The sequence below is a fragment of the Narcine bancroftii genome, chromosome 3 (genome assembly GCF_036971445.1).
Source record: "Narcine bancroftii isolate sNarBan1 chromosome 3, sNarBan1.hap1, whole genome shotgun sequence".
NCBI lineage: Eukaryota > Metazoa > Chordata > Chondrichthyes > Torpediniformes > Narcinidae > Narcine > Narcine bancroftii.
In genome coordinates this window covers 75,195,081-75,220,882 of record NC_091471.1, presented here as the reverse complement: position 1 = coordinate 75,220,882, position 25,802 = coordinate 75,195,081, and the positions used below count along the sequence as shown (strand labels likewise).

Here is a 25,802-nt window from a genome sequence, read left to right as displayed (position 1 = left end):
ATTAGGGATGATTAAAAAATGGTTTTCGAATTTTTTCTTTCTACCCACATTACCACCTAAAGCAATCTCTTACTAATCACAGAACACCTATGGGATAGGGAATACTTAAAGTGGTATGTGAGTGGAAAGAAAATGGTTGAAAACCATTGCCATCTAACATATGAGGAGAAATATCTTCAGCCAGAGGGTGGTGAATCTGGAATTCTTGGCCAAAGATGGCTGTGGAGGCTGTCAATGGATAGATATGAAACCAAAGTTGATTGGTTCTTGATTTGTAAGGTCATCAATGATTATGGGGAAAGGGCATGAAACTGGAGTTGAAAGGAAGAATATAAGATCCATGATTCAAATTGCCATGCAGACCTGATGGGCCAAGTGGCCTCATTCTGATCATCTCTATAGTCTTGTGGATAGAAATGGACATTCCATGATTTGTGTTGTGGGCCTTTGTGTAGATTGAAATAGGAAGGTGATATATCAAGTTTAGGTTGTACCTCTCTAATTTGGTGACATTGGGACCTGGCCATTGCTGGACCACAGAAAAGGCTGGAAAACAGAAATTGCCTCCCAAGGGAACCCCTTATGTAAACATATCAAAGGTGGAACAAAGCATAAAACAGGAAATAATACTGTGGGACGGCACGGTTAGCTAGCGGTTAGCACAATGTCTTTACAACACCACTGATCAGGACCAGCGTTTGAGTCCCACGCTGTCTGTAAGGAGTTGGTACTAACAGCGGCAGATTCACACATGTCGGTCAATGGGAGTTACCAGACCACAGAGGGCCAGATAAGAGAGGTAAAACCTGTACCATATATAGAGAGGAGGAAAAAAGAATGAGGTAAGGTCTGAAAGGTGCCAAAAGGTGATAGGATATTGAATAGAAGAAGGTGGGAGAGGTGGAGTGATAGATAGAGGAAGAGACCATTGGTGGAGGTGTGGGGAATGGGTTAGAATGGGAGTTGGCAAAAAATAGATGGAAACAGTAGAACCAGATTGATGTGGGAATTTTCTACCTAAGGAATAATTTCCAAAGTGCTGCATAATTCACTAGATGTGGAGATAACTAGCATTTATTTATTGTTCACCCTCAATGGATAGCTTGCTGGAGCACTGTAGGATTAGTTATGAGTCACCCTCATTTCTGTAGACCTGGAGTTCAGCCAGTCTTGTGAAGACAGCAGATTTCCAAGCCCAATGTGTTTTATGGCAATCAGAGAGAGAGAGAGAGAGAGACATAATCACCTTTGCTGGCACTAGGTATTTATTCAAAAAGTATTAAATTATTTGAATTTGTATTCCCTGGCTACTCTGGTGTGATTCATTCTCATATATCTAAATCAATATGCTGGGGTAAAAAACTGATAATGATGGAAACATTTGGCAAGTGAGGTAGGATCACTGGAGTGAGCAACAGAATGAACGGTCCTGTCAATAAAAACCAGGAATATTTTGAATGAAATCAAATATGTTTTAAGTTATTGGAATGGAGGGAACAAAGTGAATGTCTCTGATTAGATAAAAAGAAAGCAAATGCCATGAGGGAAAGATGTAAATTATTGCATATCTTATTGGGGAAAATGCAAATAGAAGAAACTGAGTTATAATGAAGCAGGAGAGGGGGAAAATGCCAGAATTGAAACAAAAAGTGCAGTGCTGGAAATATGTAATATTAGAAAATACTTTAAGTTATCAGCAGATCAGGCAACATATATGTGGTGAATGTCTGTCAAGCTGCCGATCTCCCCTCTGGCGAGCCTTGCTGTACTAACATTGGCTGTGCATTATCTCTACTGTTAAGGACACTCCCCTTGAGTACAACTGTGTATGCACCTATTGTCTTTCATTATTGTACCATGACTTTCTGCTAATAAAAGACATGATTATTGTTTGACCACATCGTCTTTGTCGACTTCATCAACTGGCACTTCAACTTTATTAGCAGAAATGGATGCAGCATTCAAGCCAGAGCGGCTGATAATTGGCCCGAGGGCCAGAGAAATTTTCAACCACTGTATTGCTTGTTTCAATTACTACATGGCTTGAAACAACGTGGTCGATGAGGCGATACAGTGAGGTCACTGGGTGAGGTCCCTTTCACCGTAACGCAAGGAGCTACCACTCTGGCTATAGCCCGGGAACGTCTGACTGCTTACTGTGCAGTACCACGGAATGTGGTGCTTGCTCGACACCAGTTGCTGACTAGATGCCAGAAACCCGGGGAAAGTGATGCTGCGTATGCACTGGCCCTCGACTCACTGGCAAATTAATGTGATGTCAGGGCAGTCAATGTGCAACAACACCGCAATGCCTTGAACCTGGATGCTTTTGTCAACGGGGTTGACTCCAGTTACATCCGACAGAGGCTGCTGGAGACGGAGCCCTTAACCTACGACCGGGCAGTCACTCCAGCCAAAACACTGAGAAGTGCCATGCGGTCCAGTGAAATGTTAGAAACCGAAAAGGAAACATCCAGGAGTGCTGGAACCCCGAAGGAAAGAAAAGGGCGAACTCCTGAAAAATGCTGATAAGAGCTGGCACCCCAGACAGAAGTGCCCGGCTCGATTTGCTAACTGCAGCTATTGTGGGAAACTTGGCCACTTCGCTAAAGCGTGTAAGGCGAAAAGTACTCCCACTGATAAGAAGAAAAAGAGAAGCACCAAGAAAATGTGTCCTGGAGCTGCAGGAATGGAAGACAACTGTGAAAAGGGGGAATCTTCAGATGAACAGGTTGAATCGACTTCAGGTGAGATCCCCCGTAATAGCTCAATTGACTGTAAAGCTTGGGGGATGTTATGGACTAGAACAGTCAACTATGAAGTGGGAAGTGAATGGTGAGACTCTTGATTGTCTAATAGACTCGAGAAGTACTTACAGCTACATCCATGAGAAAGTTGCCAGAAGAGCCTTAAATTTGCAGAGATATCCAACGAACCGAAAGATATTGATGGCTTGTAGTGAACTGACAAAAACTGTACGGGAGAAGTGTACAGTTACTTTAAATTTGCAGGGACATTGCCTTGCTGATTCGTGGCTTTTTGTAATGCCAGAGCTCTGCGCCCCTGTGTTACTGGGGTTAGATATTCAATCTCAGATGAACAATGTAGTGTTAAATTTCGGTGGGCCACTACCTACACTTACCACCCCTGCACTAGTTACTGCGGTCTGTCCGCATTAAAGATCAAAGCTCCTTCCCTTTTCAGTGATTTATCTCCTGAGTGTCAGCCGATTGCCACTAAGAGCTGTTCTTACAGCAAAGAGGATCGTGAGTTTATCAAAGCGGAGACCCAGAGACTGCTTAAAGAGGGAGTAATTGAACCTAGTAAGAGTCCGTGGCGGGCCCAAGTGGTAGTCGTGAAAAATCACACTAAGAGACAACTGGCTATTGACTACAGCCAGACAATCAACCATTACACAAACCTGGATGCCGACCCCCTGCCATGCATCAATGAAATGTTTAATCAGATAGCGCAATACAAAGTGTACTCCACTATTGACCTCAAAGCAGCTTATCACCAAATCCCATTAAGAAAAGGGAATGGCCCTATACGGCTTTTGAGGCTGAGGTGGGGGGGGGGAGGTGGAGGTTATACCAGTTTAAAAGGGTACCTTTTGGGATCACTAATGGTGTGTCCGTGTTTTAGAGGAAAATGGATAAAATTGTTAGGATGTATGAGTTACAGGGTACATTTCCCTATCTGGATAATGTCACTATCTGTGGGAAAACACAGGCTGAGCATGACAACTACTTAAAGAAATTTTTAGCAACACTTACACTTAATGAGGGCAAATGTGTGTTCAACGCGACAGAGCTATCCATTCTGGGCTACATTGTCCGCAAGGACGAAATCCGCCCCGACCCGGAAAGGCCCCCCCCCCCTTAAGAAGTTATCACCCCCAGACTCAGCAAAGTCCCTTAAAAGGTGTATGGGATTCTTTTCCTACAACTGCAAATGGGTTCGGGACTACGCCACAAAGGCATGCCCTCTGTTTGACACTAAACCTTTTCCTCTCTCTCTCCAATGGCCTTGAAGGCATTCGAGAGAATTAAAGCTGATATTGCCAAAGCTGCACTCTCGTCCATTGACAAGGATGTCCCATTCCAAGTGGAAACTGTTGCCTCAGATTGTCCTTAATCAAAAGGGCAAACCTGTGGCATTCTTCTCCCGCACGTTACGTGGACCTGAACTTAAACATCCTGCCATTGAAAAAGAAGCTGTTCGCTACTGGAGACACTTTCTTGCCTGCAGAAAATTTACTCTTGTCACTGATCAGAAACCTGTAACCTACATGTTTAGTACTAAACACAAAAGTAAAATCAAGAACGATAAGATGACACACTGGCAAATAGAACTCTCAACTTATAATTATGAGATCCAGTACAGACCGGGCACGTTAAATGATCCCTTTGATGCATTGTCACGATCTGCTGCTGGTGCTCAGCTGGAGGGACTAAAAGAGATCCATAGCAGACTGTGCCACCCAGGAGTCACGAGGTTCTTCCACTACATAAGGGCTAACAACCTTCCTTACTCTCTGGAAGAAGTCAGGAAACTGACTAAAAGCTGTCCCGTTTGCGCAGAATGTAAACCACAATACTTCAAAGCTCTGGAGGCCACTCTCATCAAGGTAACCCGACCTTTTGAGAGGATTAGCTTAGATTTTAAAGGACCGTTACCTTCCAACAACAAAAAATGTATATTTCCTTACTGTAATTGACGAATATTCCAGGTTTCCCTTTGCGATACTCTGCCCTGATATTTCGTCAGCGTCTGTCATTAAATCACTTGGCAGAATTTTCAACATTTTTGGTTTTCCTAATTATATTCATACTGATAGGAGCTCAGTATTCATGAGCGCTGAACTGCGGCAAGTCCTGCTATGAAAGGGGATTGCCACCAGCTGTACCACGAGCTACAACCCGCAGGGCAATGGGCAGGTCGAAAGGGCTAATGCTACAGTCTGGAAGTCTGTTAATCTTGCTTTAAAAACACATGGTTACCCTGTTACCCGGTGGCAGGAGGTGCTGCCTGAGGGATTACATTCTATTCGATCATTATTGTGTACTGCAACAAATCAAACACCTCATGAACGTATGTTTGCCTTTCTTAGGAAATCAGGAACTGTGATGGACTGGCCAGCCTGATTACCTGAGCCTGGAACCGTGCTGCTGAAGAGCCACGCTCGGGCGCGTAAAACAGACCTCCTAGTCCAACCAGTTCAGCTACTGCATACCAACCCCAACTACGCTCATGTTAAATTCCCAGACGGGAGTACTGACACTGTACCCCTAAGAGATCTGGCCTCGCCTGGTTTGCCCCTTCCTCACACCCCTACTCAGAGTGAGTGTTAGAGATTGGGCTCACCCCCCCCCCCCCCCCCCCCCAGCCTGTGACCCCTATTAAGCTTTCAGATGGCCATGCTGAGGCTCCAATGCCTCACACTGGCGATTCTGGAGCGGGTCCAGAAGTCAGTCCTTCCCACAGTACAGGCCCAGGAACTGTACCAGTTCCCAAGGTTACAAAGGAGCAACCTGTTTTGAGAAAAAGCACCAAAATTCGTAAACAACCTGAAAGGCTGACATATTTATAAAACATCTCATTATATTTCGATTGCTTGCTAGATACTGGCGTATTTTGGCTGTTAGAGTATTCTCAATGCCAAACATGGTATCCATGTATCGCTTGCTTCAGTCTTTCCTAGCAGCTGTCCTTTTGATTTTAACCTTTCTTCTGCCGGGGGGAGACTGTGGTGAATGTCTGCTAAGCTGCCTGTCTCCCCTCTGGCAAGCCTTGCTGTACTAACATTGGCTGTGCATTATCTCTACTGTTAAGGACACTCCCCTTGGGTATAACTGTGTATGCACCTATTGTCTTTCATTATTGTACCATGAGTTTCTGCTAATAAAAGCCATGATTATTGTTTGACCACATCTTCTTTTGTTTGTCTACTTCATCAACTGGCACTTCAATATATGAAGAGATGGAAATGGAATTAATGTTATAGGTTGCATTAATGTTAATGTTACATGTTTCACTTGGAAATGATCTGCTCTGATTCTGTGCGGTATGTCAAAAAGACAGAATAATCTCCCATTTCAATTACTGATTTAAATTGTGACTCTGACCTTTGCAATTGGCCTCTTGCCTTTTTACAATGAAACCCAACGGAACTTTTAGGAAGAGCATCTCATTATCATACATTATTGCCTTCAGGTCTCTACATTGAGTTAAATCATTTCAGATAGCCCACCTTTCCAACTTGTGTCAGAACTGGCCAGTTTTAATAAAATGTCATCCACCTGTAATGTTAACTCTGTTTTTTTCTCTCTCTGTGAGTATTGTGTGATCTGCTGAATATTTCAAAGATTTATTGCTTTCATTTTATTTTTCTTGCATCTGCAAGTTTTTAATTTGTTTTTCAACACGTAGTTAAAATTATATTTTGCTATTATACTAGAAGATTTTCACAAGGATTGCATTTGCATATATATTGGAAACATGGTGCTTTTGAACATTCGCAATTTAATATTGCTGAAGTAGGAACATAGGAACATAGGAAGTAGGAACAGGAGTAGGGCAAAAATGGCCCATTGAGCCTGCTCTGCCATTCAATACGATCATGGCTGATCTAATTTATGACCTAACTCCACCTACCTGCCTTCTCCCCATATCCCCTAATTCCTCTATCATGTAAAAATGTATCTAACCGAATTTTAAATATGTTTAATGAGGCAGCCTCAACCACTTCCCTGGTTAGAGAATTCCAAACATTCACTACTCTCTGGGAAAAACTATTTTTCCTCATCTCTGTCCTAAATCTACTCCCCCGAATCTTGAGACTGTGTCCTCTTGTTTTAATTTCCCCGCCCAGCTCAAAAAACCTTCCTACATAATCCTTCATAATCCTATATGTTTCTATAAGATCTCCTCTCATTCTTCTGAACTCGAGCGAATACAATCCTAGATGATTTAATCTTTCATCATGAGTCAACCCCTTCATCCCAGGGATCAACCTAATAAACCTCCTCTGGACCGTCTCCAAAGCCAGTATACCCTTCCTCAAATATGGAGACCAGAACTGGACACAGTACTCCAGGTGTGGTCTCACCAGTACCTTATACAGTTGCAACATTACCTCCCTACTCCTGAATTCATTTCCTCTAGCGATGAAGGCCAACATTCCATTTGCCTTCTTAATAACCCGCTGCACCTGCAACCTAACTTTTTGTGATTCATGCACAAGCACTCCCAAGTCCCTCTGCACAACAGCAAGCTGTAGTTTTTCACCCTTTAAATAATATTCAGCTCTTTTATTTTTCTTGCCAAAGTGGATAACCTCACACTTACTAACATTGTACTCCATCTGCCAGACCTTTGCCCACTCATCCAGCTTAACTATATCCCTCTGCAGACTCTCCACATCCTCAGTACAATTTGCTCTTCCACTTAAAAGTAATCTTTGAAATCGCCCACTACACATTTAATCCTTGCTTAGAGATGAGTACACATGTGCAAAATAAATCCCCTCGCATTCACGAAATGTGTCAGGGATTTTGATGTCTCCTGAAATAGCATATGATGATATCAAAATACCAGTTAATGGTTGTTTAGACAAAGAAAAAAAATGACAGCAGGAAAGAAAGTGACCAGTGGGACGAGGTGCATGTGGCAAGGGATGACGATGGATCTCAAGTTAACCTTGTGAATTAAGAGCAATCACACCTCCCTTCCACACAAACTGAACATCTGCTAAGGGTGGTTTGATGAGAAGAACGAGATGACACCAAAGAAATCTCAGTTTGCTCTGATGAACGGGGCCCCTGCATAGCTGCAGCCAAGGTGAAGAGAACGCGATCCAAGGTGAACCCACAAAAGCAACCAGACAATATACCTGGTTGGGTACTGAAGAATGGGGCAGACCAATTGACAGAGGTCTTCAGAGACATCATCAACACCTCACTGCAGCAGCCCATCATTGCTGTAGGGTTCAAAACAGACCCAATCATTGTGGTACCTAAGAGGGTAACAATAAGAAGCCTCAGTGACTACTGTGGCACTGACCTCCACCATTATGAAATGCCTCAAGTGTCTGGTGATGGAACGCATCAAAGCACAACTCGCATGGACCCATTTCAATTCACCTATGGAAGAAACAGACGATGCTGTAGCCTGTCACTTCACTCTGTCCTGACCCACCTGGAGAACAATACCTCATATGCCAGTCTGTTGTTAATGATTTCAGCTCAGCATTGGATATGATCATTTCCCAGAGGCTGGCGGAAAAAATTGTCCTCGCTGGTATTCAACACCACTCTCTGCAACTGGATTCTGGACATCCTAATGGAAATACAGCAGTCTATCCAAGTCAGTACCAGAACATTGAGTGTTGTCACACTGAGCACCTGTTCACGCTACTGACTCGCAATTGTATCACCAGCTCCATCTCCAACAGTGTCATTGAGTTTGTAGATAACACAACAGTAGTTCGTCGCCTTAACAATGAGTTACACTACAGAGAAGAGGTGGAAAATCTTATGAAATTGATGCAAGGGTAGCAGCCTGAGTCTCAATGTGGACAAGTCAAAGGAGATGATCGTGGACTTCAGGAGGACCAGGAATGACCACCCTCTCCTACACATCAACAACTCTGTAGTAGAGAGAGTGGAGAGCACCACGTTCTTTGGAGTTCACCTCTCGTGGACCCTCAACATCTCCTCACTTGTCAGGAATGTGCAACAGCAACTGTACTTCCTGAGAAGACTGAAGCGGGCAAGGCTACTGGCCACCATGATGTCAAACTTCTATAGGAGCAATACCGAGAGTGTCTGGTTGGATGCATCTTAGAGTGGTACGGTATGGCATGAATAAAAGCTCTCACAATTGGAGGGAGAACAATGCTTTTCTTAGCTTATAACTCTGGGTAAGGTCTCACAGTAGTTTTCAGAAGGGTTCTGGATTTAAGCGGGAAACCAGGGTTATATGTGAGTTGATGGGGGGAGAGCCAAGAGACAGGGCCAGCCATCAGCACAACCCACTACCAGTGAATCCCAGTTCACTGCATTAACCCCTTCCTGTAGAATTTAGGGTCTGTGAATGAAGACAGAGAACATGGGTACAGAAAAATAAAACAATGAAAAATATACAGTTATTTACAAATTTACAGATTTAAGTGGTCCGGTGGGGGAGGGGGGTGGGGGAATCTGGAGAACTTGATGGAGCACCTTAGCACTGGGGGAACCTTGGACTCCTTGGTTCTCCAGGTGACATTGTGAGGGAGGAGTGGTGAGCTGGCTCTCCAGCTCAACGATGGAGGGGTATGCACTTTCCCCCTGAACTGGATCCCCCGAGGCCCAGACTGTGCGAGGTAAGAATGAGCTCCATGGCTTGCAGGGCACTTGAGGCTACAGACCTTCGGTTCTGGTGGTGCCAAGGTCCCTGATAGAGAGGGTGTCCTCCCTGCCATCTGGGTACTCCACATAGGCATATGTGGGATTGGCGTGGAGCAGTTTCACCTTTTCCACCAAGGGGTTGGTCTTGCTTCTCCTCACATGCTTCCTGAGAAGGACTGGACCAGGAGTGGTGAGCCAGTCTGAGAGTGTAGTTCCTGATGCTGACCTTTATTCGAAATTGAATAGGAGTTCGTGAGGAATAGCGTTGATCACTGTACAGAGTAACAACCAGATGGAAAGGAGCACCATAGGGAGGACTTCCTGCCAGCGTGTGTCTGGAAGGCCTTTTGACTTCAGGGCCAGTTATTTTTAAATATTTTATTAACTTCAGGGCCAGTTTTACAAACTTCCAGACCGTGGTGTTCTCCTGAGAGTTCTAGCTAATAGTCCTGCTGGACACAATGCACCTCACCAGCCCGGATTATGTGAATATAACTGGGATACCTGAAAAGGGCAAAAATGGAGCCTAGGGCCTTTATGACTGATGAAGTGGAGGTATCTGGACAAGGAATGGCGAATGGGAAGCGGGAGAACTCATCAATGATAGAAAGGAAGAAGATGTTCCTGTTCGTGGAGGGGAGAGGTCCCTTAAAATTGACACTGAGCCATTCAAAGGGCCTGGATGATTTGATCAGGAGTACCTTTGCGGGTGGTAGAAGTGTGGCTTGCACTCTGCACAGACCTGGCAAGACGTGATCATTTCCCTGACGTCTTCCATGGAGTAGGGCAGATTGTCCACCTTGACAAAATGAGCCATGTGGGTAACACCTGAATGGCAGAGCTCATTATGTAGAGACCGCAGTTGGCCTGTGTGTGCAGAGGCACAGCTTCCTCTGGATAAAGCATCTGGAGGGTCATTAATAGCTCCTGGCTGATAGGCAATGTCATAATTGTAGGTGGAGAGCTCGATCTTCAACCTGGCAATCTTGTCATTTTTGATTTTTCCCCTCTTGACATTATTAAACATGAATGCGACCAGCCAGGTAGTGTCTCCAGTGCCTCATGGCATCTACAATGGCTTGAGCCTCTTTTTCCATTGATGGGTTCCGGAGCTCGTGGCCTTGTAATGTCTAAGAAAAAAATGCAAACAACCTGCCCGCCTGGTTGAGGGTAGCAGCCAGGACTAAATCCGAAGCATTGCTTTCCACTTGGAAAGGTACATTCTCATCGATCGCAAACATGGCAGCTTTCACAATATGTTTCTAGAGGTAGTTAAAAGCCATTTGGGCTTCAGCTGAGAGGGATAAATTAGTGGTTTTTAAGAGAGGGCAAACCTTATCAGTGTATTGAGCGATCCACTGAGCGTTAAATGAGAAAAACCCCAGGCATCTCCTCAAAGCCTTTGTGGTCCTGGGGATGGGGAGCTCTAACAGGGATCGAGGTCAATGATGCCATTCTCCACCACGTAGCCCAGGATAGCCAAATGTTTAGTCCTGAACACGTACTTGTAAGATTTATAAGTGAGGTTCAGGGCTTTTGCTGCGTGGAGAAAACTGTCTAGATTGGCGTCATGGTCTTCCAAGGTATGGCCACAGATGGTGACATTATTGAGGTAGGGGAAGGTAGCCTTCAACCCATACTCATCCACCATTCTGTCCATCTGCCTCTGAAGATAGAAACCCCATTAGTGATACTGAAAGGGACTTTCTGGAATTGATAGAGATGACCATTAGTCTCAAATGCCTCGGAACAGATTGGCAGCTGGTGATAAGCAGCTTTCAAGTCGATGGTCGAAAAGACCCAATACTGTGCAATATCATATCCGAAATTCAAGGAGGAGTAAGCGTCTAGGAGTGTGTACCAATTAATAGTTTGGCTATAGTCAATTACTAGCCTGGACATGTTTTCCCCTTTTACCACTACCACTTGGACTCTCTAGAGCTGGTGCTAGGTTCGATGATACCTTTGTTGAGCAGACGTTGTGTCTCAGACTTTATGAAATCTTTGTCTGCTACACTGTACCTCCTGCTTTTGTGTTGATTAGGCATTTAGAGAAATGTCTGTTTACCTTCATAGTCAGTATAGAGTTACTGTGTTGATTAGGCATTTAGAGAAATGTCTGTTTACCTTCATAGTCAGTATAGAGTTACTGAACAGGTGAGGTCTGTCCTGATCTAGGACATTCGAGGCCAATTCCCTGGAGACTCCATACTCCTCACTTGCATGGCCCACACCATCCTGGGTTGCCCTGCATGGGTAAGATGGCGTCGACCTAGTGGCATGGCAAGATGGCCACCCTCCCTCCTCTGATGATGATGGTGCCATTTGAATTTGGGTCACAGCAAGATGGCCACCGAGCCTTTTCAAGCCGTTTACTCACTTCCACTTTCCATTGGCATGTAGCGCAGCAAGTGCGATTGGGTGAATTCAGGACAGATGGCTTGGGGCTGGAATCGGATCCTGTAGCAGTGCAGACCATGAACTTCCTTGGGCTTCCCTTGCGTGGCAAACCCTCACCCAATGCCCTTTCTTGCCACAGCTGGAACATACTGAGTCTTTAGCCAGGCCATGAGATTGGGGATGCTGGCTCTTGCCACAGGAAAAGTACTACCTAGCATGGAAATTGGCAGCCATTAGGGCTGGGGTAGTGGGAGTAGCTGTTCCTTGGAAGGGGTCACCTGGATGAGCGAACTTGCTGGCTACAAGATTCTTGTACTTGAGCTTGGCCTGTTCCAGTGATTTGACCAACTTGAAATGGCTAGCCAGGTGCTTTCTTCCCGACTCGAGCAATCACTGCCTCATGTACCTCAAGAAGACCCCGCGACTAGAGTGTCCCTGATCTGTTCTTCCTCACAAACGTGGCCTGGAGCTGCTTCATACCTGCACTTCTTGGCAAGTGTCCACAGATCCAGCAGGTAGTCATCGATGGTCTCTCCTGGCCACTGACGATGTAGAGCAAGTCAGTGACTCGCTAGGACCTCATTTTGTGACTTCAGGTCCCTAGCCTTCAATGCCTTGGTGGCAGTGTCATATGTAGTGCAGTCCCTGATGTCTGCATACCCTTTTGTTCCTACCCTCGAAACGAGTGTGGACTTCATCGGTGGAAGATGTCTCTGGTCACGTTCAGGTAGGCCTGCAAGCAGTCTAGCCAGTACGTGAACTCCTCCACCGTGTCAAGAGACAGAGTGTCTAGCAACAGCATACCTGGCTTGAGTAGCTTTTCCATCACTTAGGGAATAAGCTAATAAAATTGTAGTGTGAATAAAAGCTCTCAATACTGGAGGGAGAACAAACACTTTTATTAGCTTATAACTATGGGTAGGGTTTCACACTCGTCTTCAGAAAGGTCTGGGTTTAGGTGGGAAACCAGGGTTATATGTGAGCAGATGGGGGCAGATCTGGGAGGTGGTTCCAACCTTCAGCACAACCCACTACCAGTGATTCCTAGTTCACTGCATACGGCTGTTGAAGAGAAATGGATCAGAGGTCAATCCACAGGAGCATAAGAGCAGCAGAGATGATCACTGGAGTCTTCCTCCCTCCCCCCCTCCAATTGACGAGATCTACCAGGATTGTTGTGTGAAAATGTCGCGCAAAATAGTTGAGGACCCATTTCATCCTGCACACAGCATCTTTCAGCTGCTCCCATCAGGAAAGAGATACAGGAGCATCAGGGCCCGAGGAACAGCTTCTTCCCACAGGCAGTGAGAATGCAGAATGCCAAAGGGACTGCTGGCACTAACCATCTGAGTCTCTTATATTCATGAGTGAATATCGATTTATTTATTTATTTATATAGATGAAATGCTATCCTGTACATATACTGTTTGTGTTTATGTGTGTTATGTCTGGTTGCATGTTTTGCACCGAGGACCAAAGAGCGTTGTTTCATTGGATTGTAGTTCTACAGTCAAATGACAATCAACTTGACTTGGCTGTGTTGAGTTAATTCATCTGAAATGCATCTCAGGACTCTGCAATTGATCTCCATTTACTCACAATGCCATCCATAATGTTTGGGAGTAAGACACCTTCTTTATTTGCCCTTGTGCTCCACAGTTTTAAATTTGTAATCAAAACAATTTGCATGTGATTTAAGTGCACATTCCAGAATTTATTAAAGGGTATATGTATACATTTTGGTTTGATCATGTAGAAATTACAGCACTTTTTATGCATAGTCCCCTCATTTCAGGGCACCATAATATCAATGGCATGTGTATTAAAGTCATCATGTTCACTATGTTGCAGCATATCCCTTGCATGTAATGACTGCTTGAAGACTGTGATTCATAGACATCACTAGGTACTGAGTAACCTCTCTGGTCATGCTCTGCCAGGCCTCGACTGCAGCCATCTTCAGCTCCTTGCTTTTTTGGGGGGCTTATCCCCTTAAGTTTTCTCTTCAGCATATTGAATACATGGTAAATTGGATTTCGTTTGGATGACTGACTTGGCCATTCAAGAATTTTCCAAACTTTAGCATTGGAAAACACCTTTGTTGCTTTAACAGTCGGTTTGGGATCATTATCTTGCTGTATGGTGAAGCACTGTCCAATGAGTTTGAAGGCTTTTATGCACCTCAGAATTAATTTTGCTACTGCTATTAGCAGTTTCATCATCAATGAAGATAAGGGCACCAGTACCTGTGGCAACCATTCATGCCCAGGCCATAACTCCCCCTCCACCATGTTGCACAGATGAGGATGTATGCTTTGGATCTTGGACAGTTGTTTTATGCCTTCACGCTTTGCTCTTGCCATCATTCTGATACAGGATAGTCTTGGTCTTACCTTTAAACAAGACCTTTTTCCAGTAATGTGCAGGCTCTTTTAAATACTTCTTGTCAAACTGTAATCAGGCCATCCTTTTTCTGGCACTAACTAGTGATTTGCATCTTGTAGTGTAGCCACTCTTCTGCAGATAATACATTGACATATCCACACTTGCCTGCTGAAGATAGTTTCTGATCTGTCAGAGAGGCGATTGGGGATTTTTCTTCATTACGATGAGAATTCTTCTGTCATTTTAGCAGTGGAGGTTTTTCTTGTACTACTGAGCTCACCAGGATGCTCTTTCTTCTTGATGATGTTCCAAGCAGTTGATTTTGGTAATTCTAGGTCTTTTACTGTTTTCTTGTCTTCAGCCTCATTATGGCTTCTTTGACTTTCATTGGCACAAATCTGATCCTCATGTTGAAAAATGACAACTACAGACTCCAAAGGTGGTCTAAAGTTTAGAAGCAAGCCTGGCTCTCTTATACCTGCACCAATGAAGCAATTAAACATACCAAGTACTCACAAACACCTGTGAAGCCAAATGTTCCAAACATATTGGTGTCCTGAAATGGGAGAACAATGTCAAAAAGTGTTGTAATCTCTACATGGTCAAACCTAAATGCAAACAAATAACCTTGAATAAAATCTGGAATGTGCACTTTAATCACAGGTGAATTGTTGGATCACAAATTTAAATCTGGAGCCCCGAGGCAAATAAAAGATTTTTAAAAAGTGCCTTTATCCCAAACATTATGGAGGGCACTGTAGATGAAATCAGTAAATTAGTGAGGGGAGTAGGTTTAAGGGATATATATGGGGCAAATCTTTTCCATGGAGGTGGGTGCTTGGAACCATCAGTGTGGGTAGTGTGGAAGCAAATATTACAATAACGTTTTTGAGGCTTCTTGAAAGACATGTGAGTATGAAGGGAATGGAGGCATATATTAATAGAGTTTTAATTGGATTCGGACCTCACACATGAGCTGCAAGGCCTGTTCCTGTGATGTATTGTTTTATGCTTTACATTCTAATTGCCTGCTTGTAATTGTTATGTATTCCTTTTGTTTAAAGGAGCTGCTGTCAGAATTCATGAGGGAATATAAGCATTATATCTGATGTGAGAGGAATCTTTTGTAATAACAGATAATTTAACCTGTCATCAGTGTTATAGCAACTCGGACATAGCAGTACTCTCTCACAAAAACAATGGAGTGTTAGGCCAGACAGAAATTTATGCGGTAAATCTATTTCTGAGAGATCACACTGGAATTGCAGTTTGGAACATCTGAGTGATAGTAATTTCACCACTGCTGGCGGCAGATCCTCTTAAATCTCGAACTTGAAACAAATACGTAGACATCTTTTACTGGTGATTCCTGCACTTTGATCCTTTGTTCTGTGGATTGCTACTAGCCAAATCATAAATGAACAACTGTGTAACTTATTCAACTTATTGTTTTCCATTTCTCTCTTTTTTTTAGGTTTTACTGGGACTTGATAATGCTGATGCTTATGGTTGGAAATCTCATAATTATTCCTGTGGGAATCACCTTCTTCACAGAGTCGACATCTACCATTTGGATTATTTTTAATGTTGCATCTGATACCTTCTTCCTTTTGGACCTGATAGTCAATTTTAGAACTGGAATTGTTGTAGAAGACAATGCTGAAATCATATTGGACCCCAAGGTCATCAAATGGAAGTACTTGAAGAGCTGGTTTATCTTGGATTTTGTCTCTTCTATACCAGTGGATTATATATTTCTGATTATCGAAAAAGGATTTGATTCTGATGTATACAAGACTGCGAGAGCATTGAGAATTGTGAGGTTTACAAAAATCCTCAGCCTTTTACGACTATTACGGCTTTCAAGACTTATTCGGTATATACACCAGTGGGAGGAGGTAAAGTACTTCTTCATTAAATCTAAGATCAATGCACAGTTTGTAGATGTGTTGTGAAACACGTTTATATTATTTTTCTAGCTACTCATTATGTTGACACTAAAGAATTTTGATTTGGTAATAGGACTGGGCATAAAAGAAATGTTGCATGTAAATTTGGCCTTTTTGAACTCTGGAGAACAATATTCCTTGTGAACGTAGTCATGCAAAGCATAGTTTATCTCATCCAAACCAAAGCTTAAATTGTCTCTAGGAGATGATGGAAATGGATAAACAGTTACAGCTTTGTTTGAAAGGGTTCCCTTCAATGAATCCAGTTGTCCCACTGCACCGAAAGGAGTATCTTATCTGCAGAAGAGTGGCTACACTACAAGATGCAAATCACTAAAAGAGCCTGCACATTTCTGGAAAAAGGTCTCTGAATGAATGTAAGATTACAACAGCCAGCCAGAGTCAAATGGGCATTTGCAGATATGAGAAGATGCAGGTCAGTATTTGGCTGAACAGAATCCCTGTGGGCAACAAGATTCAATGATTCTGTGTGGGTCAGTAGAGTTTGCACCACTTTAAGGGAATCAGATTTAACCATTTGCCTTTTGATGTGGCTGGGTTACATTATATTTACACAACACAAAAAAAACCTATTTAATTCCAGATGGTCCCTCATATAACAGTTTCAAAAGCTTTCTCAATTTAGGATATTTCTGCCCAGTTCTCAGTGGATGTGATTTTCATACTGTGCTTGAGTTCAATGAGAATAGAAAATAATTTGAGAAACTTTATGCAGAGACGATAAGGGAATTGTATACATTAAACTGGTTCAAAAGGGATGCTTCTGCAAAGAGCAGATTAAAATATGCAGCTAATAGTTGGAATTATGTGGTCTTTTTAAACCTATTTTCTTTTGAATTTGTTATTTAATTGATGTGTAAGTTACTAATTTCTAATTCACTGAATATTCAGTTTCCTAAATTATTCACACATATATTTCATTATCTGATACCATAATCACATTTCTATTCATATTCTTATTAATTGATTATAAATTTATTGCAGTGCGTTTCAGCTGAGAGAGATATAATTTGGTGGTCAAACAAAGTCCAAGAGAGATTATTGCAAATAGCACGAAGTATGCTTCCTTGAAAATTATGTTAACAGGAGCTCAAATGAGACGTGAGTCATGACAAATCTATCGTTGCAATAAATGTACGATACCCCTGTATTATTCAAATCAATGTGCTGTATTGAACTTGTGAAGGTGGATATATGCCAGTGGATCCATGTATAGGCCTGACCTATTGGTGCACTGTTGGTCATTTTACAGAATGTGACATCAATTTTTTTTCCCTTAACAGTGACCCTGAAACATAGTTGAATGTGAGTGGGTAAAAATCCATCAAATTAGATCTTTGGTTCCTCAATGCCCTCTTTGGATTTCTTGATATCTAGACCTGCACTTGCTGTTAGTCCAGGTCCATTGTCACGTTTGTAGTGCTGCAGAAAGGACGTTCCTGTTCATTTCCTGCGAATGCTTAGTATCCCAGTGCATGTCGAATAATTGAGCAGGGGACTCTCCATGCACTTGGCAGACATGGTAGATTGAAAATATTTCTAGTGTACTTCTATTTCCACCCTTGAACAACCTGAATGCCAAGGTGCTATGGACAGGAGGACCATTTTTGTTTCTTTCCTGGTGTACTTGCCCTCTACTGAGTTCCTTTCATTGTACCTTTGGTAGACTGTGCAAAATTAATTTTTCTTTGAGTTTGCACCTTTCACAGGATTTGAGGAGCAATCACAAATGTTGTCAGCATGAATTACATAGCTAAAGTAACACTGATTCCACCCCCACCCCCATCAAAATTGAGGGAAGCTTCAGGCCAATGAGATGAGGAAGAAGATTAAAGGCAGCTTAGCTTGTCTCAATGAGCAATTCAGTACAAACTAACTATTCAGGGTCGGCAGAGGATGCTGATCATTTCAGAAAAATGCTGAATAGGAAGCATAAGCTGGAATTTACAAATCTACATCTGTGAATAGCCTGGCTTCAGGAAATTGCAGGTTTTCACTGCCAATCACAAAGCAATTGACAGAATGTGAGTTGTGTTCAGTAATGGGGAGAAGATGTTTCATTTAAGGCAAGGCACTGTGAAAGGTACTTTGTGCTGTAAAACCAGCTTTAGAAAAAATATTAAAGGGACCAAAACAGGGAAAGTACATTCCAGCTGATTGAATTTTTGTTAAGATCATGGTGGGAAGAGATCTGTAGTTGAGAATTATAGATGATGGCAACTTTTCATATTAAAATCAGGTTTCAGATGTGGACTTTTTTTGTAAGAAAAAGAGCTTGCACCTCTGCCTTCAATACATAAATCCCTTTCACACTTGCATCCCACTAAATTGGTCGTACAGTGCCTTGGGATAGGAATGGGGATTTGGCTTTTCACACTTGACCACTCCTAACTGAAAAACTGAACATTTTCACATTTGCAAGGAGCCTTCCCCTGGGTTAGGACTGTTCTACCTGGTGACGTCATGACGTATTGAGCGATGGTGGATCCGCCCTAAATGTATTATGATCAATGTTTTATGATTTTATATTTGAACAAAATTTATCATGCCTAATTATAACATAATTAAACTTTATGTACAGCACATTATGAGCCATTCAACCCCTGTCGTGATTGTGCCGACCTATATAACCCTTTATAAAGAACCATGGGAAAGTGTGAGCAATAAATAGCAATAATGGACAATTTTTAAACAACGTGAGAAAGTTGGTAGTGCTTTAGTGCACAATTTATATAGCGTGGGAAAATTGGTAGCGCTATCGCGTACAATTTAAACAGCATAGGAAAGTTGGTAGTACTATCACGTACAATTTATATACACTGTGGGGAAAAAGCGATGGCGGACCTGCTCTCCCAGAATTCCATGCAGCAGAGAAAGGGCTATATGCCTGCATTTCTCTGCTGCACAGCATTCTGGGAAGTCATTTTCACCATTGCTTTTTTCCAATGGTCATTATAAATGGTGCGCTACAGCATTACCAACTTTCCTACATTATTTAAAAATTGTCCGCTATTGCTATTTATTCTCTCTCTCTCTCTCTCTTTCTCCACTGCGACTTTCCCATGGCAAAGTTTATACCTTTATTTTAATAATTTCTTCCTTCACATTTATGCACTCATGAAAAAACTTGGGTCATTTCAATCCCACAATGCAAATACCTGTTTCACACTTGCCTGATTGCAACGCCGGCATGTGCTGATGCTGGGGATTGTTCTAGGGGTCGAGGCCGTCAATCGATTGGCGGTTAATTCCTGGGATCTTTTGCATGTGGGAAAGGGGCTCCAGTCTCCAGGAAATTTCATTTCCAAACTTCAAGATCAAGACCTCTGCAGCTGGAACTTTAACTACATCCACAACTGAATAGATAAACACTATTCAGACACCATCTTCACATTTGCTGATGACACCACAGTAATGGGCTGGATATCAAATAACGATGAGTAAGAAAGTCTGCGGACACATTTCGATCTTTTATAAGGAGATTATAATTAACAATGGCGTGAAGCAAGGCTGTGTTCTCGCACCAACCCTCTTTTCAATCTTCTTCAGCATGATGCTGAACCAAGCCATGAAAGACCCCAACAATGAAGACGCTGTTTACATCCGGTACCGCACGGATGGCAGTCTCTTCAATCTGAGGCGCCTGCAAGCTCACACCAAGACACAAGAGAAACTTGTCCGTGAACTACTCTTTGCAGATGATGCCACTTTAGTTGCCCATTCAGAGCCAGCTCTTCAGCGCTTGACGTCCTGCTTTGCGGAAACTGCCAAAATGTTTGGCCTGGAAGTCAGCCTGAAGAAAACTGAGGTCCTCCATCAGCCAGCTCCCCACCATGACTACCAGCCCCCCCACATCTCCATCGGGCACACAAAACTCAAAACGGTCAACCAGTTTACCTATCTCGGCTGCACCATTTCATCAGATGCAAGGATCGACAATGAGATAGACAACAGACTCGCCAAGGCAAATAGCGCCTTTGGAAGACTACACAAAAGAGTCTGGAAAAACAACCAACTGAAAAACCTCACAAAGATAAGCGTATACAGAGCCGTTGTCATACCCACACTCCTGTTCGGCTCCAAATCATGGGTCCTCTACCGGCACCACCTACGGCTCCTAGAACGCTTCCACCAGCGTTGTCTCCGCTCCATCCTCAACATCCATTGGAGTGCTTACACCCCTAACGTCGAAGTACTCAAGATGGCAGAGGTCGACAGCATCGAGTCCACGCTGCTGAAGATCCAGCTGCGCTGGATGGGTCACGTCTCCAGAATGGAGGACCATCGCCTTCCCAAGATCGTGTTATATGGCGAGCTCTCCACTGGCCACCGTGACAGAGGTGCACCAAAGAAAAGGTACAAGGACTGCCTAAAGAAATCTCTTGGTGCCTGCCACATTGACCACCGCCAGTGGGCTGAAATCGCCTCAAACCGTGCATCTTGGCGCCTCAGAGTTTGGCGGGCAGCAACCTCCTCTGAAGAAGACCGCAGAGCCCATCTCACTGACAAAAGGCAAAGGAGGAAAAACCCAACACCCAACCCCAACCAACCAATTTTCCCTTGCAACCGCTGCAATCGTGTCTGCCTGTCCCGCATCGGACTTGTCAGCCACAAACGAGCCTGCAGCTGACGTGGACTTTTTACCCCCTCCATAAATCTTCGTCCGCGAAGCCAAGCCAAAGAAGAATAATTGACCTCAGGAGAGGGGACAGAGTCCATACTCTAGTCCACATTAATGACACTGAAGTCAAAATAATAGATGGCTTAAATTTCTTAGGAATAAACATCCCAAATGGTCTGTCCTTGTCAAGCATATGGACATGGTGGTCAAGAAAGCGCACCAATAGCTTTACTTTCTTAGAAGACAAAGGAAGTTCAACTTCTCCCCCCTGTCCTTCAACACTTCTACAGGTGGACCATCAAAAGATACTTACTGGATGCATCACAGCATGGGATGAGAGGTGCATTTCTCAATGCTAACTGCAGAAGGTATTGAGTACAGCTTAGAACATCTTGTTAACTTCCCAGTCTTCCAGGGACTCCATCTACATCTCCCACTGTCTTGGAAAGGTAGCCAATGTACTGGAAGACCCAACACTCCCCAGGCACATTTGCTTTCCCTCCTCCCATTGGGGAGAAGGTTTAACTATGTGAAAGAAGGCTTAAAGACAGTTTAAGACAGTTTCTTCCCTGCAGCTAACAACCTCCTGATTGAACTCCACAACAGTGCTATCAAGGTACCCTTGCTTGATGCTGTTATGAGCCCAAAGGACCCCAAAACCCAGCAGCAATAGATATTCACCGAAACAAATGGTAACTGAAACATAAGTTGCTTTTAATTATCTTTAAACATGAAAACAGAATCACACTTTAACTTATCACTACTGACTTAACTAACCTAACTTAACCCCCTTCTAATTCTAACCGCATGTCTATGTAATGTGTGTAAGTTCAGAAAAGTTATTTGATTCACAGTCCAATCTCACTTCTCATTCCTCCAAGTTCATTGGTTGCAGGCAATTCTTATACTGTGCACAGAATTTAACAATTATAAAGTTCACAAGGCTTTGGTGCTTGAAATGTAAATGGTTACCACTCAGTAAGGTTCTTGTCAGTTTTCAGAGAGAGATTCATTGTACGCTGGACAGGCACAACTGATTCGTTTTTTTAATTAGCCACTTCAGTGTCTTGGCAAATAAAAAATAAAATTGCCTCCTCAGGGTTCTTCAGATGATAACCTCTTTCTTTCAGGCCACCTCAGAGTGCCTTTTTGTTTCGCTTATTCCAAGTGATACATTAGACAGCCAGTTCTCTCCTCTTGCATGAACCACAAGGGTTTTGACCAGGCTGCACTAAGGACTCACAACCTGTCTTCCAAATGGGGGTTTCCATAAGCTTGCCAGCTTGTCCTGTTCCAGTTCCAGTTACTGACTATAAAACTCTCTCTCTCTCTCTCTCTCTCTCTCTCTCTCTCTCTCAGAGAAAAAGCCTAATTGACTCTTTCTGCTTGCAAAACCACATGACTCTCTTAGAACAGCAAGTTCCACTGCAGACATTCTGCGGCTCCGACAAGTTCTTTCATCTGTTGACTTTTTGTAATCAGCAATCCATTAGTGAAGTCTCTTGGGCACTCTCCAAAACTTCTGCAAAGACTATTGGCCCCGATATGTATAGCATGGGGCAGAGCTCCAGCATTTTAAATAAGATCTGTTTTAAAGTGTTTCTATGTGACCTACACTAAAAAAAAACCTGCGCCATTTTATCTCCCAAAAACATATCTATATTTTGTTACAGTGCTAATTGATCTTTCTTTTCCTTCTAATTCTACACTCTGGAAATTGTGTTCTTTCCACAGTTGTATATATTGTTAGCTGTTGGTCTGAGTGAAACAAAGTCTGCTGGTGCTATGATTGATAAAGGCACACTGAAATACCTGAGGAACTCAGCCAATCTTTTCAGTAGCTAAAGGCGACAAAGATATATTGCTGACATTTCGGGCCTGAGCCCGTCTTCTAGGAATAAGCAGAATATTGATCTGTTCACAGAAGAACCATTCTCACTCTTCTGGGTATCTTGTGTAAAATAAATGTGAACTTAATAATGGGTCAGCATCAGAAATTTTTTTGATCCACTTTCAGACAATAACACGTGGCCAAAATGAATTCATTTTTGCCCTCAACCTCATCAGAAACACTTGGAACTGTGGACATACAAGAAGAGAAAGTAGCCGTAATGAGTCTAATAAATATTTTGTGTAAAATTATACATATTTTGCAGCCTTACTTGCTTGATATTTTTCTTCCTCTCAATGTTTAAGGGTGTACTTGTGACTGTGCCTGGACACAGAAGTTACACTATCTTTAAAAATGTGCTTTTAAAGCATGTTTCATCTCAAAACCTGTGTTTTAACAATGACAGCTACATTTTTAGATATTAGTTTCTTTTCCAGAGTGATGGGTATAGTGGTGATGCAATCTTGACATTCCATTTTCTGTCTGTCCCAGCAGCCCTCTCTGGTGCTATTAGTTGGTATCTTTTCTTAGCAAAGAGAATTTGCTCGCACAGGATAGCCTTTATAGAGGCTATAAGTGATTAACCCAAATGGAACCCTGCACTTGAAATATCACCAGAGAGAAAGGCAAATGCTTCTGACATCCATATTATCAGATGATGCTACTTAAGCAAATCCAAACTGCTGTACCTTTATGAACTCATTCATCCTGTGCTGATATCCGGTATAGTAATAGATGCTATTTTACATCATGTTTACATGTTCCTTCTGTGATTACATGTTCTTTCATGAAAGAACAAACCTGATTTTAGATGCTATTTTACATCATGTTTACATGTTCCTTCTGTGATTACATGTTCTTTCATGAAAGAACAAACTTGATTTTAGATGCTATTTTACATCATGTTTACATGTTCCTTCCGTGATTACGTGTTCTTTCATGAAGTTATGTTGGGTTAAGTGGATTCTGTACTGATACGGACTAACAACCCTTTCATTTATTTTTGGGAGTAAGGGAACTTGGTTAGCACTATCACAGGAACAGCAATGGAAAATTCACCAGACAATGGTAAATTCAAAATAATAGTTTTTAATTAAACTATTAATAACATTATCTTACTTACCTCTAAATTTAACCCCACTATACGCAAATGTAAAATGTAAATGTGTGTGTATAATAAAGTCCGACTCCGAAAAGTCAATTTTAAAACTTCAACATCATTTTAGTCTTGCTTGAAGGTCTTAAATTCTCAGTTCAGAAATAATTACAAAGCTCTTTTAAACATCATATCTTCAGGCCTATCTGCCTTCTTTTCAAAGAGACAAGGAATGTGACTATTTTCTTCCACAATAAATTTATAAACCCAGACAAGGGTGGCCATGCAAAAATAGACCCAGTAGAAATATGTCCTCTTTTCCAAATAGACATCGAAATGATCTTCCTTAGTTCAAAAGCTACTTGTTTTGTGTTCCACTTTTCCCAGGAGTAATAAACACAACAGCACCAATTCTGGTTACTGTAACACAACCCTATTTTTCACAAGGTTTCAATGCCTGTGTGTCACAGGGTTTTGATTTCTGTATTCTCAAAACTGAACTGAATTAAAAATGTCTGAATTCGATAATATAGTTCTCCAAACCATGTGACAGTTACATCATCAACGAGGTCAGTCTTAATTCCTGGAAAATGTGATCTGTTATTGGAATTTTAAACAGTTGCCAACTCCAGTTTCTTGTAAACCATGTGATCTTCATACCTCTGTCTTGTAGACACAAGATTCTAACTACCTCACCTCTGTTTCAAAGACTTATGTAGATCACTCACATGGGCCCTTGAATTTCATTTCTCTTGTTCAAGAGGCCTTGTAATTTAGTTAAAAAACAAATGACTTCTTTCAGCCATTTTTTTTGAGTATTTTGATTATTCAGTTTTTAATAAAGCAAACACTCCATTGTCCTTAAATAATTAAGACCCAATTCAAATTCATTAGGTCTGTCTTTCCAAGAAACATGGACTCCGAAAATGAACACTCTGAGTTCAATGGTTCTCTATAAATGTGCTGCGACTTGTGTGTGTGACCCTGTACCAGCCCACAACTTACTTACTAAGAATACATGTACAATATTTTAACTATAATTTATTAAGACATTTTTATATATGAGAAATATAGCTTATCATTAAATATTAACATGAATACCTTATATTACCCTTGGTGTAGGTAAATGCGGAAATGGAACTGATGGGAGCTAGCAAAGACACAGTGGGCTGAAGGGTTTTCTCCCCTGGGTCATAATAAGTAACCAGTGTAACAGTTGGCATTTTTACAATGCAAATGACCTGGGTTCGAATCCACTGCTGTCTGTAAGGAGTTTGTTCATTCTCCTTGTGTCCCTGTTGGCTTCATCCAGGTGCTCTGGTTTCCTCCCACATGGCTGCATGTTTGGCCTTGTCATTTTCGTCTAGGTGCTCAGTTTCTTCTCACATGCTGAACCTGGGCAGGCTGACAGGTTAATTGGCCGCAACAAATTAATTATTGCCCCTCACGAATCAAGGTGTGGTAAAATCTTGGGGGAGGGTGTAAAAGCAAGTGCTTGAGAGTTGATGTAGACTCAATCAACTGAAAGGCTTGTGCCTGTATTGTAACTCTCAATGTCTTGATAACAAAAGGTTTGGAGGTGATTTGGTGGTGACCTGCTGGGAGTTGGGGTTTGGATCAGAAAATTATTTTTTATTATTTTATTTTTATTTATTTTTCTTCTTCTCTTTCTACTTTATCTTTGAATTAATAGTGCTGAATAATATATATTTTTTTAGCCTAGCCCCTTTGACCTGCACCCAGTTCATACCTCTTCCATGTACCTGTTGTGATTTTTCATAAAAGTTAAAATTGAGTCCACATTCATCACTTCGGCTGGCAGCTCGTTCCACACTCCCACCACTCTCTGTATGAAGAAGTTCCCCCTCATGTTTCCCCTCAACTTTTCCCCTTTCACCCTTAACCCATGACCTCTGGTTTTTATCTCAACTACCCTCAATGGAAAAAGCCTATCTACATTTACTCTGTCTATCCCCCTCATAATTTTACATACCTCTATCAAATCTCCCTTCATTCTTCTGCTCTCCATGGAATAAAGTCTGAACCT

General features: G+C 42.3%; 1 protein-coding gene across 1 annotated transcript in view; it reads left to right on the top strand.

The window, feature by feature from the left end:
- Window positions 1–25,802, top strand: part of LOC138757266 (potassium/sodium hyperpolarization-activated cyclic nucleotide-gated channel 1-like) — a 305,197-nt gene that overhangs the window by 26,808 nt on the left and 252,587 nt on the right. The window contains exon 2 of the mRNA XM_069924313.1: window positions 15,652–16,075. Within this exon, the coding sequence (XP_069780414.1) occupies window positions 15,652–16,075 (424 nt within the window). The remainder of the gene's footprint in view (window positions 1–15,651; window positions 16,076–25,802) is intronic.